The sequence below is a fragment of the Neopsephotus bourkii genome, unplaced genomic scaffold (assembly GCF_033783945.1).
Source record: "Neopsephotus bourkii isolate Nb327-2 ecotype Australia unplaced genomic scaffold, CSIRO-AGI_Nbou_v1 NB_663, whole genome shotgun sequence".
NCBI lineage: Eukaryota > Metazoa > Chordata > Aves > Psittaciformes > Psittacidae > Neopsephotus > Neopsephotus bourkii.
This window is the reverse complement of record NW_026901162.1, coordinates 2,650,613-2,671,646: the sequence shown is the minus strand read 5'-3', so window position 1 is coordinate 2,671,646 and position 21,034 is coordinate 2,650,613. Positions and strand designations below refer to the sequence as shown.

The window sequence follows — 21,034 nt, the reverse complement described above, 5'->3', positions numbered from 1 at the left end:
GACACCTTTTGTATTTAACTAGAATGGTCTGTGAATGGCAACTTCTTTTTTTCCTCTCTCCTTTAATCTTGCTTTGAGATGGTCAACAGATTTTTTTTGTGGGTAGTACCAACGGAAACAGGTCTTGGCAATGACAGCTTCAGTGTGAGGTACCACACATCCATAAACATGTCATTCCGTTTGTTTGCCAAACAACGGGCTCTCAGTATGGTATCACAGATAGGATTGCTGTTGTCTTCCAGCTGGGAAAACATGTGTCAAACACCTTTCGAGTATTAGCACAGGAGACATGCTTGGCTCACTCAGACTGGTTCCCTTGTGAAACTTGTGCTTGTGTAGACATCAGTGGCTTTGTGATTTTGGCTGGGATGGGTCGCAGGCTGCTCAGCAACAGAACCGGAGGATTCTAATTACATTTAATGCTGCCTTTTAATTTGAAATCAAAACTATCTTGTACCCTTTTAGGTACAAAATGAGGCAGCAAAAACATGACCTGCTTTAAAAACCTGCCCCACACAACCACAAGATTTTGATGTGTAAAGATTTTAAAGTTCCCCAAAATATTTAGAATGAAAAAAACCAACAGAGCAGTCTATTTAAGAAAAATCTTTTCATTTTTATTACTTTCTAGTAGTCATTTTCTCACATGTATATACTTAAATTCTAAACCAGCTATACAATTTACCTCTCAGATTTCTTCCCTGTAGAAAAAAAAAGTTAAAGACAAAACTTGGGAAAGAAAAGCTGGAGAAAGTATCATCATTCTAAATAGGCTGTATTGTTATTGCTTAATTAAGATAATGAAACGCTCAGGGTTGGAGCAACAGAGGCTGGGAGCTTTCTCTTGGCATCTCCTTTCTGTTTTTTTTCTTTCTACAGAAGACATGCCCCCTTGTGGGGAGAAGTTCAGGCCCATAAACCACTGGTCTCCCTCTACAAGTTTGGGTATCAGGCAAAAGAAACAGTTGTCACAAACCAGCTTTTTTCTTCTGAATTTCTCACTTTTCAGTCCCTTCACAGATGTGTGATGCCTGGGGTACCTCACATAGGTCTCTTCTGTGGGTTGTGGAGAGGATGAAGAAAAGCAGCAAGCCATAAGGCTCTTGAGGAGATGATACTAGGTGGCTAACACAGTAAGAACAGTGTGGAACTGGTTCCTTCAATTTTGTCAAATACCTTAGTTTTAGCACCTCCATAAAACAGAGGAAAACTGCCCTAAAGGAAAACTACATAAACATTTGCTTGTGACAAGGGTAGGAGGACACAATTCCCTGGATATAAATGAGCATCCTATAACCCAAAGTCATCATCACTGAAGGGATCTCTGCACTGAACTCCTCATTGGCAGGCTCTTAATCCTTGTCTAAGCTATGGTAACACTGAAGTAGTCCTGAAAGGATGTGCAGGCTCTTAAAAGCCTTTCTCCTCCTTTTTTTGTAGTATCGATTTGGCCATTGTGACCACAGTGCAGTTATCTACGTGCCATCTTGCCCACAGCCTGCATTAATTTTGTTATTTACTAAAGCTGGTCACTTCAAAATGCCAAAAATGTAAGTGACGTGGATAGTGAACATCCACTTACCGTTATTACCATGACAACAGATCTTCAAGTAATGTAACAACTCCACTGGAGTTATGAAAACTGAGACTATCAAATTGCATTCAGTGTGAACACAGGGTGAGGAATACCAATACCTCATGACTATTACACACAGGGTGATAGTCTTCTTCCTCCCTTCAAAGTATATTAATTTTCATATATAAGGAAGCCAACTGTCTCTCCAAAACAGATACAGGCTGATGAAACAAACAAATGATCTTTCAATACAAGCAAAAAATAAAACCCAAGCACATTAAAGAATGGAGTCTAGTAGAACAACAGGAGGCTACTTTGCTCCACTATGTAAAGAGAAGACAAAGGGCACCGAAGTGCACCATAATGAGCCAGGAAGGAAGATGGCAAGGGAAGAGAAGGGAGGAAGTCCGTGCTAACAATGCTTCTATCTGAGCTATTAGCATAAAACATGACAAAACAAACACTGTGTTTTCTAGATTCACATAACATAGGTTAATCTGTCCATCAGCAGGTTCCTTCTGTCTCAAAGTACAAGAACCCCAAGGTCCTTTTAGAAAACTGCTCATCACTTCAGGGAGAAGGGGTTATTCTATACTAGGTTTGTTTCTTATACCTCAGTACACATCGAAGTCACTTTTCTTATCACTATGGGTACATCTGTCTGATTTGTTGCTCTAGACATAAACAAACTAGGGTATGCAGAAACCTGTCTTTTGGGTGCTAACCCTCATGGCAGACTACAGGTATATTCTTTTCACTTGTGTGAAATCTTAATCTGACTTCCCTTAATGAGAAACTACAGAACACATCAAATGAAACTTGAGCTAGCTGGCTCAAGACAATCCACATGCTTCTGATTGAGTGATTCCTATTTCCTTTCAGCTCCACGTAAGAGGATTCAGCACATGAAATACCTGAGAACTGCAAAGCATGGCAATGTTCATCACTGTTGCAGTTGAGTAACCAAATAACAAATGTAAGGTCAGTTGTTGGAAGGGTTCTGCCCTCTGCTCACTTCCTAAACCGTCACACAACAAATTGTACACAAACTGCATTAGCTTTGTGTCAGAAATAAATTGGGGTAGAATCTCAAGCCTTCCACTGAATCGTCTCTGCAAAGATGGCCCATCTTTTCAGCAAGAAGCAGCCTAGAGAAAGCAAAAGAAGACGGGCTGTATTACTGGAGGACACACAGTAGTGAAGGTACTAAACACAGCAATTATTACCGACCTTTCTTTGGCTAAGAGAACAGACATCCCCACCAGCTTAGCAAACTCATCAGCTGTGAGAGAACCCTTTTCAGATACCTGTTAAAAAACAAATACACAGATAAACAAACTGGCATTGAAAGAACAGTCAAGTTCTCTCAGCTCCTCAATCAGGTCTAGCCTTGTGCAGTGATGAACTGGTAAGCAAATCGCTTGTGGAGATAAGCAGTTTGTTTGCATTTTTAAAAAGTACAAATAATTATGAGTATTTCCCTTTACAAATACCTCTTCTTGTGTCCTGGGAAAATTGCCAAGTATAAAAAAAGAAAGTAGAAAAGAGTTAAACCTGTAAAAAAATATATCACAAAAAACTCAAATGATTTTTTAAGATACCTTGGGACAAAATGAATGGAAAAACCTGAATAGCTCAGACAGCAGTGTACTGTCACAGCCAGTATTTACACAGCCGAACTATACTAAGTGATTCTGCAAACAGTAAAGCCTAAATGAGAAATAAAAGACCTATCCAGGGCAGATCACTGATGCAGAAATTTAAGTCATCCCAGATGGAAGTGCAGAATTTTGAGTTTCATGGGATTTAAAATATTCCTGCTGCCTATAGAAAAATGACCAAACCTCAGTACTCCACCTGATATTACAGCACACTACAGGGCACAGTAAGAGTCCACCATCACATTCAGTTGACACAAAAGGTAACTGTTTTTTTCAGTCCTGGGACTCAAAACTTTGGCACCATTGTTTCAGCCAGGATAGTTAATGCATGCTAAAATCACAGAATGGTTTGGGTTGGAAGGGACCTTAAAGATCACCCAGTTCCAACCCCTCCTGCCATGGGCAGTGCCACCTTCCACTAGACGAGGCTGCTCAAAGCCCTGTACAACCCGCCCTTGAACACTGCCAGGGATGGGGCAGCCACAGCTTCTCTGGGTAGCCTGTGCCAGGGCCTCACCACCCTCACAGTAAATAACTTAATATCTCATCTAATTCAACCTTTTTTTTCAGTTTAAAGCCACAAACATTGCACAGGCAGTATTAAAATACTAGGTATGAAGTCTAGTCTTACTGCTACTACATTGAATTTCACAGATAAACATGTTTTGTTACCCTACAAATCAAGAATTCTTCCATTTCTCCATTTCTCCAGATTCAATCAGACTTGTAAATCCAGATGAAGTTGCCATTTCCTGCTTCCCATCTAACTTGGTGGGGAGGAGTCTATTCTGCATCATTCTCAGCAATAGTCTTTTTACAGAAACTCAGATTAAATTAGTCCTAACTTGAGACATTATGAAGCTATGTGATCACATCTGGGTAATGGAAGTCAGCTATACAATTTAATATGCATATATTCCTAAACCACTACTCTTGTTAAGGGTGACTTTGGGTTCCTCTGACCTCCTGTCTTCACCAGCTGCTCAAAACCTCTCTCCTGTCTGAAAGCCTGTGACTTCATTTCTTTTCAGAAGTTTCATGTTACTGTACATGATACATTAAGCACTGGGTGCTTTTGGCAACAAGTCTGATCTTCTCTTATAGGCTAGCCTTCCTCACTCAAAGCCTCTCCCTTACATTTTGCTACGGAGTCACAGTTTCATATTATGAAAATAAAAAAGGCACTTCGGTAATAAATCCACCATCTGTTGCTTTTTGCTGTTGACCTCATTTGTTATAAAGAAAGAGTTTTTCCTTTCCTTTCAAAGAGATAAGCACTCTTACTGAAGGCAACAAATTAATTATAAACCAAAAATAATCAGAAAAAGCAACTAAAATGGTTTAAGTGTTTTACTGTCAATATAAGAAAATAAACTGAAAGGTCTAACATACATTGAAAGATTTCAGTTTTGATAATTTAGGATGGAATCTTTTAGACAGCTACATACTTTTCTCTCATCTAAAAATATTTTTGACGAAAGAAAGCTATATGGTAACAATTATGCAAAACACACTGAAGAGTCTACCCCACGTACCGTGAAAAAGTGTCTGTGATAGCTCTGTTTTACCTCAACTGTCCAAGTCAAAGTCGGTTTTGACTTTGATGTTTAACTTTGGATACACTGAATCAGCCCTTACTCAGCTTTACGAAAAACAAAAAAAATATATCCCACTGTAAAAGACACAGGAAAATGCATCAAATAATGGACTTTATGGATGGACTAATGGACAATATGTCCATTAGTTCACAGATAATGGACTAATGGACAAATGCAGGACTTTAAAAGAGTTCAGAGGTAGCAAGATCACAAAGGTTTACCTCACCAAGCAATTTATACTATTTTTTTCCTTAAGCTTAGTTATATACGTGCTACTCTCCGAATGCTCTTCACAGCAGCAAACTCAGTACAAGGTGTTACACATACAGTGTGCTCTTTTATGAAATAAACCCAAACTAAATAAGAATTAAGAGCTACTTTCACTGCCTACAAGCATACTGTGTACAGTCTGAAGTCCACTTCTGTTAAATTAAGTGCTTAATACATGCCATGGATTCATCCTACAGCACAAAAGATTTAGAGGAAGGCCGAAGGTTAAGGAAGTTTGAAAAGAGATGGAAAAATGACTTATCCCTTGAGGAGAAAGCAATGACTTCAGATTATTGCCTGCACAGCACTTTGAAAATGAAAAGCGCTATTTTAGTATTACTGTTAGATTTGAAAGTGGAATATTTTGTATTTCGAAACCTCAAAAGGAAATCCTTTACCTTAAGGTCTTATACCTAATGTCTTTAAATTTCCCCAGCATGGTCAGAACACTGAAGGAAATGAAGGACACTTACTGTCTCTAAAGCAGAAGCTACCATTTCCTCTTCATTATGAGACTGGAGTTCAATCACCATCACACCACTGTCAAATATCCGAAGCCTAAAATCCAAAGAGAGAGTCAAAGTAACTAAAATCCCTGCTCACATCACCTATGGTCACATTTCTAATGCACCCACATCTATAACCACATTACAAAAGGAAAACAAACACAAAAAAAACCCTCTGTAAAATAAACTTAACATTAAAAGTATCTTCAAAAAATCTGCAGAGACTGAAAAGAGCATGACATTTGCTTAGTAAACACTTGTCCCAGTCTGAAAAAACTGTATTGACAGTGAAAAAAAAATTGCCTACCTAGCAAAGTAAACCATGGTTAAAAATTCATATTTTAATGTAGAGCATATGTTGGAGCATTCTTTCAGCAAAGCATAACTTTACTTAAAAAGATAAAAAAATCTACTGCAGGTAAACTAACTCGTCGAAACACCATAGTCTGCCTTGAAGAGTGCCATGTTGTATAAATACATCTGTAAAGCTTTACCTTAGTGGTAGTTTCAGTGACTCCAGCATCTTACAAGCATTTACTAAATCTTCTGGTGACAGCAACTATTAAAATAGTAAAACATACTTATTCACAGACTGCATTTCAAGTATACACCATAACATCAAACCAAACACTTTTAGTAGCTACAGCTATAAAACAGACCAGGCTACACAATACTGTTAGTTTTCTTTCTTTGTATTGTGCAGTCTATTTTCTTGGCTTCTATGCTCTTTTCTGTTTCCTTACTACATGTTCTGTAATAATCCTTCTTGCCCTGTTCACAGAAAAAATTGATCTATTTAGTTTTCTTCATCCTTCCAGTTTTCTTTCACAATAAAGATGGATTTTCCCTTTTATATGGTATTACAAAAAGTAGCATACATTATAACAATTTCCAGAGGACACATAAACATTACATGGAAGTAGGAGAAGGGAAAAAGGTAAAAAAACCCTAAGTTTAATAAAGGGCTGATCACTTCATGCTGTAGGCAGGTAGTGTGACCAACTGGTAGGGAACACTTTGACCCTTTTTCTTTAATTAACTAATTACTGAAGTGTACTTTATGAAATATTTAATAAACCCAATTTCTCACCTCTAATCCTCGTGCACGATTTACCAGACAGTACACTTCTGTAAGTGACATGATCCCTCCTCGCTCCTGTGTTAAGCACAAGACTGGTAAGAGAAATAGCATTAATCTCATAAACCCAGTATCTCAAATTGCATTTGACTGAACAGGTAAAACAGAGGAGCTTATTGATGGCCTTAATGAAAAAAACCTACCCAGGCGATACTATTTATTTCTGCTGTATGAGGTAAGTTTTTTATGATACATTTTCCTGTAATAATTTTTAAATGCAAACCACTGATACTATACCCAAAGAATGTGAATTACTTTGGTTTTAAAGCAAAGAATAAATCTCAGGAATAAGGAATTTCAATATATTAAATCAATCAATCAATTTCCTGTTTTTTACTTTTCAGACACACTCAGTTTTCTGTTCTCATCACAGTAGGTAGCACACAGCTTTCGCAAGAATACTGTAACATCCATGCTTTTTAGCAGACATATAGCCCTGTAAATCGCAACATGAAATCTAACTTTTTGGTGAGACTCCTGAATTCTGTAATAGCCTCAGATCAATTAAAACATGAGATATTACTAAGGTGGGGTAATCTATGTAATAACTCTGCGCTACATTTGCAAAATGTGTGATTTTTAAGGAGTTTAAAGACTGACTACTTCTATTTTCCAAGTCAGTGTTGTTTCACTGTTTCTTTATAAAAGTAATATTCTGCAGCAATGGATGAAATCAGGGCTGTTCAAATAGAAGAAGGACTGCTAGTATGATTTTCTGAATATCACTGATATTTTGCAAATTAGAACTTGAGTTTCCATTGCTCCAAAGAAAAATTTTTACTTACATTTAAGCTTTTTTATTCTGAAAGAGGATATATATTCCTTTCATAAACACTGAATATGAAGCTGTGCTGCTAAATCTGGTGCTTTAAAAAGAGGCACAGGACTACAGTCGAAACATTTCTATCAAAATTTAGCAACACATGGAAAATGCTGGTGCAATATTAGGTACTTTACCTCCAACGGTGTCTGCAGTATTCCAGCCAGTTGCTTTGCCAATTGCATGTGGTACTGTGTACCAGATCCATATGTCTCCCTAGTAACTGGATTAGCTATACCCATACTCAGTAGATACGACTTGAACCTGATAGTCTAAACAAACAAATAAGTTTAAAAGTATATCACCTAGTGAATGATTCTGGTTTTTAAAAGTCTTTGATTTTATTACTATCAGACAGTTTTAATGAATAAATACATTCCTTTTACTACCAATAAGCCAATTACTAGCAAAGAGAAGGCAAGACTTAATACAATTTCTTCTTGACCAGCAGAGCTCAAAAATACAAAAATTTACACAAAGGCAATAAAATCTTTACTTTTAAAAGGGGTCAAAAGACAAGCTAACACTAAACAAGTAAATACCTTTTATGTAGAATTAAATCACAAAAAAACCCCAATCATGAAGTGCTCTTTATTAACATTACATGTATTAAATGGATAGCTTTTTGCTTTGCATAGGAACACTTCTGTTGACTTTAAAAACAAACTTAATTTACCTCATCCTCAGTGATATCACCTTGTTTTTCTTTAATCTTATTAGCTATTGACTTGGATAACTCCACCATCTCCTTAGCCTATTAAGAAAGAAATATCAGTAAGTCAACTTTCAGCACGACAGTGAAAAGCATGCTTAAAACTGAGAAAACGAGCATAAGCCTACTTCGGTAAGTGACGTATACCATACCTTCTCCATTAGTTTGCTGAGATCCTCAAAAGCCTGAAATGAAAAGCAGACAATGCAAATCAGTATAATTACAACATTCAGCTTCATGGATACAGTGAGCTGCCCGTGTCCACCTATCCAAGCTATTCGTAAATATTATATATAATTGCTTGATATGTCTGTGTATATCAGGTTTTAACATCAAAATTATACAATCCATAAACAGCAAAGAATGCAGAGAAGAAGCAAACAATCACACGCTTTCCATAGTTCAATATGAAGTCCATATGATAGGAAGGAACAACAGTAACAGAGGCCCAGAAAAGATTAAACTGTCCGAGTTTATTATGCTCTCCTAAAGTTGGGGAAGGTTTCTTGATGGTGGTGGTAGGTTTTCTTCCAACAGTTAACCCTCACTCAGGGAGATCTATTGTTTCTGGCCAGCAGAAAGCCAGCTACAGAACTACTCCTCCTGACAAGATAATTTTCCTCTCATCAGTAGATGTTACTAAATTAGTAAGAAACGGTAATTTCAAATGGGCGAGGAAGAGGGTATATGCTTTAACATGTATGCATGCTTAACTGAAGAGACAACACCTCTGAAAATGTGTAGCAACATCTCTTCATTTAAAAGGGCCATACACTTGGGCAGTGGTGCTACCACGATAAACAAAAAAAACAGTTCAAAAATGAATTAAATAAGGTCCATGAGACAAACATCAGATTTAAATAAATTACAATAAAAACTAGATGAAAAACATCCTCTGAAAACTCTAGTTGTCGGATCTAAAACCAAAATGCCTCCCAGAGCAAGGGAAAATTATTTATACAAAACAACTTTTTTCTAACCTAAGAAAACTTCTCCTTCCACGAAAAAAAAAATAAAAATAATTAAATTCAATGAACTGGACACCCACCATTGACCATATATCAAGTCTATTAAGCTTAGTAAAACCCTATGGTCTCAAATGCAACAATTCTACAAGTCACAAAAGGCATTTTTTGGCTTAAATACAACATACTTTAAGAACAAGCTGAAGGTATACTGAAATTCAAAAGTTTTAGTAATGAAAACCAACTAGCATTAAAAAATTCATGTTAAGAAAAAAAGAAGAGTTAGCAACTACATTAAAAAGCAGCTTCCTCACAAACTCAGCAACACAAATTTAGCCTTCTCACCCACTTCTCTCAAATACATGACAACATGCCCAAGTGGGAGTGATTACTGAACCTCTTCTGCTAAAGTCTGCCCAACAGCAGCACCCAACTCCTCCAGCCACAAGTAAAGAAGTTAGAGTATGTCGAATGACCAGAGATACATCTTGCCTACAGCTTCCTGCCATTGCTTCTATCAGATTCCTAACTTATTCTGTCTGATCCCTACTGGAAAGACACACTTTAGCAGAGTTTGTGCAGGAAGACCCAATTGTTCCCATCTATATTTAGGTGCCTTACTTAGTAGCTTATTGGTCTGAGACTTAACATACAAAGAAGAAAGGGAGATGCTTCCAAGAATGTATAAGGTTGATTTTCATCTGAACCCCCCCTCCCAGTGATGCCACTGTTTATCCACTAACTGGAGAAGTTTAGCCTCTTAACACTTGGCACCTAAACTAGGTATCCAAAATTAAGTGGGACAAGCCTAGGTCCAACGTGAGAACAGAAAATGTACCACTGTATAACAATAACCTACCGCTATTAGAACAAAAGCTCTCTTTGGAACTTTTTTTCTTACTTCCTAATCTACCAAATTCCATCATTTACTATAGTTCCCCATCTCTAATGTAAAACAAAGTCCTTCTACTGTACTTATATAAGGTATCAACAAAATGTTTTCCAACAAGGCTTTTTCAGCTTATTTCTAATCTCTATAACCTGCATGAAAACATCACTCATCAAAAGAGCCCTTGATTTAGCTAAATAAACAGCATGCTGTGTCTAACTCCTCCTCTGCCTGACTCACCGAGGGCAGGCCTGGAAACAAAGGGGAATGTGCACACACCTAACAGGAACTTCCTCAGATAAACAAAAGGCTAAAGAACTGGATTCTTATCAGCAGTGAACAGCAGATGCAGGAAGCCTTTTCCTGGAAGCCAGGGCACCATTTTTTAAATTAAGTCATTTATAACATTTAAAGCTGGAGGAAGGCAGGGTTTTACAAGTCATGGTTTTCCTCTGTTCATACAACACATATAAATGGATTTCTTTTACTTTCTGACAAAGCTACTAAAGGAAAAAATAACCAGACAATACCTTTTGAACTATATACACATGCATGTAACTACAATACCTTTTGAATTACACACAGAACTTCATTCATTACATTCCTCATAAACAGAAAGAAAAAAGTTTAATGCTACCAGTATCTGAAACAGCACACAGCCTGCAAAGGTGCTATGATTTTCTTACGTACCAGATCAGTGAATGCCTTTTTCATTCTGGCATACTGAAACCCATGAAGCTTTGCCATGAAAATGAACCTGTTGCATGCAGTTATGAGTGTTTCTGCATCAATCTCTACTACCAAGACAGAACCAGCCTATTTTTGAAGATACTGCTCTCTGGTATGTATTAAGAAATTAAGTGCCTATTGTCCATCAGTACTGGTATCTGGAATTCAACTACTGTGCTCTTTCTGGAGAAAAGGATGGCTCCACCTAGCCCAGGTGTTTCACAAAGACACTTGTAAGATCTTGCTGATGCCTGGACTGTAGAACAGGTTACAGTAACTATAAGACTAAACCTAACATTTAAAACCTGAATATATATAATATTAAAACCTAACATCACCACAGTTACGTGCAGACACTTGGATCAGCATATTTTTCTTAACAGATATTAAGTTTTCAACTGAAACCAAAATTAGCTATAAAAAAACCTCCAAACTTGTAATAGCCTCTTTCTGCACATGCCTTTGTGTCCTGTTTTTCTTGATGAAAAGTTACTGAACTCAGATTTCTAATTCTACCAAAACCAATTTTACAAATACACACAGTTAGTTTCAAAGAACAGCCTTCTTGAAAGGAACTGTTTAAATGAAATATCTTTACATATAGTGAAAAGCCAGTTAAACAAGGTAAATAACTGTAAACTATACACTCTTAAACAATTCAGATTTCCCAAAAGAAACAACAAATAGTCTCAGTTGCCCCTAAAAGAAAACGTGAATGAATGTATATGGTTCAGACAGGTGTTTGACCTTGAAACTTCAGTGTATTTACCTCGGAAATGTTTTTGTCAGTCTCTTTTCTCTTTTCCTCCAATTTCCTTTCAATCCCTACAATTCCTACAGCCCTTATTCTTCCTGCCTGCAAAAGAAAATAATGAAAGGAATAAAAATAGGAAATGCTAAGTTTTGTCATCCGTCTCTCTGTGAAAAACCTTACATTATAAGACAGGAAATGTTCCCCCAAAGAGCTAGTATTATGTATATAATATTTCATATATTTTGTGAAATATTTTTTAAACCAGTGCAAAAAAACACACAGTAAGTGTAAAACATGTATGAATTTGCTGTAGTAGACAGATAATAGATTATATTGAAGCTATTAATATGAAGATGCTTAATAGCCTGATCCAGACTGAGCATCACAGTTCATCTCAAGTAAAGCTTCTGAGTCCATATGAACATCCATACAAGACCTGTGGAAATACATATCTAAACACGATTGCCTCAAGAAATCTATCCTGAAAAAACAGCCATAAACATGATGCTAAGTACAGTGTAATTTACATTGCTGAGAGGTATCAGAATGGAAGTGATGGTGAACCTTTCACTTGATGCCAAATACGTTTTAGAAAGGCTGGTACCTAAGTTACAGTGGTGCCATCCCACAGACCTCTGACTGCAAAGCTTACCATTACTGTTAACGATTTGCTATGGCTTAATAATAAGAACAGGAGGCAAGGCATTCTCATTAAGTGATTCTTGACACAGGCTTCCCTGTGAGTCCAAATGCAGCAAAGTTTATAGGTACTTCATTTACAGAGGACATATGTGATTAGTCATTAAACAATCTTTAAACCATTACTTCGTTCATGTAGTACTACATGAAACAACATCTACATGTTTATCACAGTTTATAACCTAGAAGTATAAAGACAGATAAAGAAGGCAATCTAACATGGCAGAGATTGTCCGTAACCACTGTCCATTTAGAATACAAAGAATTAAATAGATTCTAGAGAGTTATATAAAAGTTACATGTTGTATATTTGACTTCCAGCCACAAAAAATAAAACATAAATCACAATTAAAACCAAAAATCTTTCAGCTTCATTAGACCTCTCATGCTGAATAAAACTGTATGCAAATATATATATAATATTGGCATAACTGTGTGTGTATGTGTGTCACTACACTTAAAAAAATGATCTCATTCAAGTCTAAACACACTCAAGAAAGAGAGGGTAAAACCTTCTCTATCAGGTGAAAAATGCAAAGGAAGAACTAATCTGTTCCAGTGAAGAAGCAGGCAAAGTAAAGCTGAATTTCCACTTGTACCCATGATGTTGGTTACAGAGACATGCCAGCTGCAGTATAAGAGGACAACAAGAAGTGGAACCAACAGATTACATACAGATTCTGCTCAGAAGCTCTGCAAATACCTGTGGATCCTTGTTAACTTGAAGGGTCTGACCAGTAGGCATGCTCTCCCATCTCCTTTGTGTCATTTCTTCAGATAATCGTCTATAGAACTGCAAGCATTAAAGAGTGACAACTCAGTTTCATAAACTGTGTGGAGTACCTCTGGATATTTCTATTATCTTGGTGGTAGACTAAATAAATTTCACTGTAAGACAAAGCACCTACCCCTCCACAGTACAACATTCATTATCTGGAAATTCTTAATGTCCAGTCTTCAAAAATACATGCCTTAGTGGAGGAGCCATGTTACACTTGCTTAAGTACTTCTATTGTGAAATATTTTTCTTCAGATATTCAAAAATGTTCCAAAACATGCTAAAGTTAAAAATGTCAAGGTTTGCTTAAGGGCAGGTTTTTAAATGGAAGGGAAGCTGAACAACACAACTACTACTGATTCGTTAATTCAGCAGTATAAAGAAAACCACACAGATCAATTGGACTTATTTGTTTACTGCTAATAACAGAATGTGGCATTAGTTAATTAGTTAATAGTAAGTGTATCCCACTGACCAAAATCCAGAAAGAAAACCTATTCCCTTCTTATGGTTAGAGTTCACAGGAAAGCATTCCAAATTTATAAAGAAAAGATCTGGAGTGTAACTGATATGCTGGGGAACCAGTAAGCATTGTATGTTTGATTTTCAGACCTGAACATCAACATGAAAATAAACAAGGTTACAATTAGGCAAAACACCTAAACAATTATAACAAAGCATAAATCTACGCTCGTCCTAAACTGAAAACTGCTCACAAAGCAATGAATGAGGCTAATCAAGCACTTGCATTTATAAGGCATTTATAAGTAATTCCAAGTTGAAAATCTGATATCAAAGTTAAAGTTCTCAGTCTATTCAAGTGAGGATCATATACTGCGAAATTTATTTACAGACTGTGATTTCTTCACAATTTTTAGGATAAGACTTCTTTTAAAAACAGATCATGTTTTTTTTCCAGACTGCTCAAAGCCTTTGAGATTCAGTGTAGATAAAAATAAATTAAAGATTTGTAAAGCATAAAATGAAACAAAGCTCTGAGGCAACAGAAAGTGTTCAGCACTAAATTACAGTGATGATTAGGAGTATGTTGCATGATTCCTGTTCAGTAAAGCATTAAGTACGAAGAAACATCTTTTACTCTGTTAAACATTTAACAGATTTTGGAAATGTCGTTCTGGAAAATCCTGTGGTCAATTTAAAAGATTTTAAAAAGAAGAATAAAATTGTATTAAAAGTACTAACATAAGAAAAAAGCCTAATAATGCTTCTTACCATTTCTAGAACTCTATGTGTGTGATTTAATCAAAGTATAAAACCCTGAAGCTTCATAACATTTGTGTTCAAAAAGGATGTATTAAAAAAGCTCCACCTCAAAGGTAAACATGGAAAGATCATGGAAAATTATCACTAACACAGCAAGAGGAGAAAAGCGTGTTCAAAGATATGATGTGCTGGGCTTGGTACAAAACTTACCTCAATCTGCCCATGTTCTTTGAAAGAAAGTTTGATGTAGGAATATTTGCTGCTTTGGAATGGACCAGGCTCTTTGTTTGAAGAAGCAGGATGAAGATGAACCACTATTTTAGCACTAAGAAAAAGTTCAAGGAAAGACAAGTGGCAACTTTCTGTAATATCTAAAAAAAAATTTCTATGATCAAAGTTGACTATTTAATCAAAACTTCTATTAACTTTATCTCACATAGGCGCTGAAGTACATCAATAATGCTTTATGTCTGTGCATTAACATTTACGTATTTTGACTCAGTATTATAGTTCTTGCATGAAAACTACTATAACCTCTGAAACATCTCAAAAATTTAAAAAGTACCCACCATCAATTCCTAAAAAAAAAAATAAATTTAACAAATTTGTACATTTCAAGTAACAAATTCTGAAAAGCCTTTTAGCTATGATAAAAACTAGTATTTGAGTTGGCTTTTGACTTGCAGTAACTACTGCCAAAATACAGTATCTCTGTCACAGGAAAACACAAGGTCTCAGTATTACATTTAATCTATCCCACTTGTATCCCACTTGCAAACACTGTATGTCAATTTGTCCAAAACCAACATTCAAAGGTAACATGCATGCAAGTAACAGTCTAAAATGACACCTACCACCAAAACAAACCTTGAGATAACATTTTTTTAGGAACATAACAGACTGCTATCACAGCACAACTGTTAAGTCCACCATTCCCATTTCATTTTACTGATACTTCTTCAAGGGTCTTTATTTGCTTGACTTTTCTAGGATTAGCGAATTACCTGATTTCTTCTGGAAACCCTCAGATATTACCTCACCCATTCTGTAGGCTGCAAGCAGCTGTCAACCACATATGTATATCTGCATTATTTTTTTTTTCTCTTTTTCTTGTGAAACCTAGAACACATCCTTGTTTAGCGATTACAGGCCACTTATTTAACAGATCACATCAGATACACTTTCGTCATGACTCTCTTACACATTTGACCTCAAGTGAGGCAAGAAGGTCCTTATAGCTGTCAGTCTGGAAACTTTGATTGCAAATGGAACCTACCATGAATTAATATATAATCTTGGGTACCTCACATAACATGCATTTGCAAACTACCAATCTGAAAAAGACAATGACCTTACCTTTTTCCTATCCCAGCCGCTTGCTCTTCAATAAAGACGACCTGAGACAGAGGTACAGCAATGCAACACTCCTGGAATAATCAATGCAAACACAAATGAAATTAAAGAAAGTCAACCGTATCCTGGGCTGCATCAAAAGGAGCGTGACCAGCAGGTCGAAGGAGATGGTCCTGCCTCTCTACTCTGCTCTCGTGAGACCTCACTTGGAGTACTGTGTGCAGTTCTGGTGTCCTCAGCATAAAAACGACATGGAACTGTTGGAACAAGCCCAGAGGAGGGTCACAAGGATGATCGGGGACTGGAGCACCTCCCATATGAAGACAGGCTGAGAAAGTTGGGGCTGTTCAGCCTGGAGAAGAGAAGGCTGTGTGGAGACCTCATAGCAGCCTTCCAGTATCTGAAGGGAGGCTATAGGGATGCTGGGGAGGGACTCTTCACTAGGGACTGTAGTGATAGGACAAGGGGCAATGGGCTCAAACTTAAACAGGGGAAGTTTAGACTGGATATAAGGAAGAAGTTCTTTACTGTGAGGGTGGTGAGGCACTGGAATGGGTTGCCCAGGGAAGTTGTGAATGCTCCATCCCTGGAGGTGTTCAAGGCCAGGTTGGACAGAGTCTTGGGTGACATGGTTTAGTGGGAGGTGTCCCTGCCCATGGCAGGGGTGTTGGAACTGGATGATCTTAAGGTCCTTTCCAACCCTAACTATTCTATGATTCTATGACTCTGAAGACATATCCTGCCTAGTTTTAACACCTCAGGCTAGATTCATAGAAGGACTCAGGAATTTAACAAGTCTTTGGTATCTAAGTTCAAAACTTCCACACTAAAATTTCCACACTACTGCAGTTTATTCCTGAATGCACAATACTTATGGGTTCTTAACATTTTTTGCATTGGTATTACTTTGGGAGCTAAAATAATATCTAAAAGCACCAGTCTTTTGTGCTTTTGTTGAACATTTAAACAGCTAGACTATCCTCCGAATGGAAGAGGAATTTCTCCACCTATCCCACACCTACTGACTTAATCCAGTACTTGATGCATCTCAGCACACATTTACTGGACTGTGCTTTAGACAAAACAAAGCAGACAAAGAAACAACACTGTACCATCTTTGGGAGAATAGGCTAAACCTTTTCTATATGCTTGAGACAGAAATTGCTCAGGGGGGTGATTCAACAAAGCACCTAATTAGGTGCCTGGTCTTGTTTTGGTGAATATCCTTTGGTGAACATCATCTTCTGCAACACAGCTTGGTGACTGACAGTCACCCATGATACAGGAAGCGTAAGTTGCGCTCCCTCTCGGAACCTCTCTCTTCCATCTGCCAAGAAGGTGTGCCTAACACCAAGCTGTAATGAACACCATTATAGGGCCCTCTCAATCCCTACTACAAAAATTGTTCCTCTTTGCACGGAACAATTAAATACTCATTAAATTGGAGATTAGCAAAGTAGATATGCAGAGACTAACTAACGAGTAAATCTGTCATTGGGAAAGAACATGGGTTGCACTTCCTGTTACAAAACCTCTTAATACAAGCTATCTAGATTCTTCTGTGGCTCTAGATTCTACAGCCATTACAGAAAACAGTTACTGCTCGGCAAAATGCTCACATAGTTCTGGACCTTTAAACACAGGCAAAATGATACTTCTGTTAGAAAAAGGTTTTGAACATGTCAAAAGAGTCCAACTATATATAATATGTACACTGTCAAACTGATTGATTCATTTAGTTCACAGCTAGAAAGTTTTGAACTTATTGCAAACACAGTGTCTTAGAATCGCCTCTTTCTGGTGAGAGAAGCGATACAAAAAGAGAGGTGTGTTAAAAATGCTGTGAGTTAATTTGTTTGGGATTTTTTCCTCATGTCTCATGCTCACATTATGCATGATTTTATCACTTAAAATGTTGTACAGACATAGCTATGTAACAAACGTGCAAGATTTACCTTTTTTTTTTTTTTTCCTCTGCAAATCTCTGTATTTTTTATACTGTTCAACTGCAGGTGGTATGTAACAACAGCAGCCATAAAACACAGCTGTTTGGCTCTGTAAAATGGTTTGCTATGTTAACCTAATGACAAGTGCCCCATTTATTACTCAAGTCTGCTGACACAAAAAAAAAAGAACTCTCTCTACAGGTTTATTCTAGGTATGCTAGGTAAGGTTTATAAGGCTGATGTTGTATCAGCCGAAATTAGTCAACAACTCAGCATGAAAATATAAGGGCACTGTGCTACCCATGTTTCAGGCCTAAGAGCCTGAAAAAGAAGCAGCCTGATTTACCACACCAGTGACCTACATTTGTACCTGATGAGAACTGGGTAATTTCTGCCAACATCCTGGACATATATTTCTGCCCTGTTTGTTAATCAAGCCTGGAACTTGTCAAAATCTTTGCTGAAACCTGAAACTATTTTTCTTATTCTCAAAGATTCTTCTCTGTTGATTTAGCAAATTCAATTACCTGGGAAGAGTACAAGAAACCATGTGGCCTAGGAGCAAGATGAGAGGTCAGGAAAAAGAGACAAATGTCATCCTTTTGTTGGGAAGGAGAGAACAGGGATATGAACAGTTGTAAGACTTGCTGAAACCATAGTGCTTAACGTTACTCCAAGCAAGCAAATGTCCGAGACAGAATATTAGAAGCAGTGCATGTTGCAGTACATGCCCACCTCTCAAAAAGAGATGCACAGATAAGTAATCTCACACTGACAGTACCTAAACCAAAAAGTTAGTTTACAGAGAATAGGTCGTGGTCTGGACAATCAACCCCACCTTGTTTAACAATAACCTCACCCTGGGACCAGCTCTCAAAACATATTGAAAAATTTGTACTAAAAATAGTTCTGCTGTTCCTGCAAACAATCTGTAAAGAAAAAAAAATCTACAGCTTTGCCAAATTAAGAACACCCTCAGTGACTTTACCTTCAGAAGGCTCTAAGTAGTTCCCTGCTCTGGAGCAAGGATGTGGTATTTGGTAGGGAGAGGCTTTTGGGTATGAGATGTGCTTGAGCTATCCTTGCGTGAAACTAGCCCACTGGAATATAATTTGCCTTTAAAAACCTGTCATCTGAACATGCTCTGTCTAAACTTTGGCTTGCAGGCCTAAGTTTCTAAAATACTATGTCCAGAACAAACATAATCAAACCTGGTTCAGATTAGGACTTCTCCTTAACTGCAGCTGTGAAATGGTGCATGCTGTCACAGTCTACTTAGAGCTTTGCATGTGTTTGTTGTCTTCAATGTCAGCCTGCAATCTCAGTCTGTGGCTTGATCATACAAAGCATTCAGCATCAGTATTACTACACTGTAGTTCTAACTGTCACCTGAGCTCTGAGTCAGTTCTCCATAGCAGTACAGGCAGATGTTGTGGCTTCTTGAAGGAATGGTTCAGCGCAGGAACAGGCAGTTGGGAAGGTAAAACTGAGACAAGGAATTGCATGAGAGCAGAGTCTTTTGTTCTATTTCTGCTCCTCAAAAAAGTAAAATTTGTATGATTCATTCCCATCCCTCCTCATCTCTTTAATATTTTATTAAAGCAGAATTGGGTGAAAGATCATTCCTGTACATAACTTTCTTTCTACTATGAGTCAAAAAATGGACTGTACTTCTAATACAAAACACAAAGGGAAGAAGAACCTCCTCTCCATGTGCAGTCTCTTCAGTGGCAAACTACCTGTTATTTATTATGGCATTTACAATTGAATAGCATAAAAAGAGACAAAAGCAGGACTTACATGATTCTTCTGGTCCCTCCAGAGTAGCCTGTGTGTGCTAAGAAGTAATATTCCACTATCAAATTTCACCTAAACAGGAAAAATTAAACATATCAACAACAAATTTAACCAGTAAACTGCATAAATACTCATCTTGAAAACATTACACATTACCACAACACAGCAATCAGATGCAACAAGCCAATATTTTGAGAGCACTCTCTTTTTTTTCAGAAAACACAATAAATCAAGTTTAGGAAACAATGGAGAAATTAGTATAAAAAGACTAGACGCATATACACAAACTTCCTTTTTCAACTATATAAATTTTTCCCCTAGGATATCCTGAAGGATCCTCCCTCCATATGTGCAAGATATACAAACATTCTTAAATATGTTTTAAACAGGGCTAATGGCTTTGGAACACTATGTGTTGACAAAGAAAGTGAAAGGTATACAAAAAAGCAGAGCCACCTACACTATGCAGATGCTATGCAGTCTGAAATCTTCCCGCCTATCTATCACACGAGTATTGCTTGTGTCCGTTTTACTGTTTAAAAATTCTTTATTTATCAGACAGCAATCAGTATGTGAGAAATGTGCGTTAGCAAATTGCTTCCTACTTGCAAAACCTGAGGCAGCTTTTTATGAGGGCATGCAACTAGTGCCATGTGATAAAAATAAGAGATCAAGAGTTCAGTACAGCAGTGAAGCAAAGCAGTAAGGGGGTAGGCTCGGATATTGGTAGAATCATAGAATACCAGATTGCAAGAGACCTCAATGATTATCTGGTCCCACGTTTTCAGGTAAAGCTGGACTATATGCCCCAGTACACCATCCAACGATGCAAGAGAGTACCCTTCAGGACCAGAGCTAGACAGCATTTTACAGCTACCGGGATGACTCAGGTGTGAACTGTATGACACGTATACATGACATCAAAGCCAAAAAGTGCTCAGCCCTGACCCGGGAAGTGACAGCCCACAGAGGGGACACCATGACAGTGTCACCAGCTACACACGCCCAGCCCTGCCCCCGTGTGGCACACACCGCGCGAGCCCTTTCTCAGCCACAAAGCCTGGATCACCTCCCTAACAGTCCTCTCACAGGGCCGGACCCCGGAGCAATCAGTACTGCGCTCTCTCAGCGCTGACGGATTCTCCGCCTGCAGCCCGAGCCCCCTCGCACGCCTCGTCTCGTCCCGTGTCCCCCCCCCCGCATACTACCCGCAGCCACGTCCCCCACCGCCGCCCGCCTTGGCCAGCGTCCACTGCCGTGCCGTTTTCCCCCCTCCCCCTGCTCGCTGGGCCGAGCAGGGCCGTGGGGCCCCGAGCAGGACCGCTCCCGTCACCTTCTCCTCCCCGTCGTAGAGGCGCACGCCGCGCTGCTGCACCACCAGCGTCTCCCCCAGCTCCAGCAACCCGCTGGTCCACGAGAACCTGTCCATGTCGCAGCCCCTTCCCCTCCCTCACTCTCGGTAGAGGCAGGCCGCGGCCGACGCTCCCCGCCCGCAGCCGCGGTCACAGCAGGCCCCATCCTCGGCCGCACCGCGCCCCCTAACGGCGGCCTGAGGGCGCGCCGCCATCTTCCCGCCGCGGCAGGAGTACCCGCCCAACGGTCACAGCCGCACGCGCCCT

General features: G+C 38.4%; 1 protein-coding gene across 1 annotated transcript; it reads right to left on the bottom strand.

The window, feature by feature from the left end:
• Positions 1 to 595: 595 nt before the first annotated feature.
• VPS36 (vacuolar protein sorting 36 homolog) lies at positions 596 to 20,942 on the bottom strand. Its single transcript, XM_061353162.1, has 14 exons — positions 20,749 to 20,942; positions 19,419 to 19,487; positions 15,676 to 15,746; positions 14,530 to 14,644; positions 13,021 to 13,110; positions 11,634 to 11,720; positions 8,434 to 8,466; positions 8,246 to 8,323; positions 7,707 to 7,841; positions 6,702 to 6,767; positions 6,106 to 6,170; positions 5,579 to 5,663; positions 2,807 to 2,883; positions 596 to 2,724 (listed from the first exon to the last, which is right to left on the bottom strand). Exons 1-14 carry the CDS (start codon positions 20,842 to 20,844, stop codon positions 2,631 to 2,633), a joined length of 1,161 nt encoding a protein of 386 aa, XP_061209146.1. The 5' UTR covers positions 20,845 to 20,942; the 3' UTR covers positions 596 to 2,630.
• Positions 20,943 to 21,034: the final 92 nt, after the last annotated feature.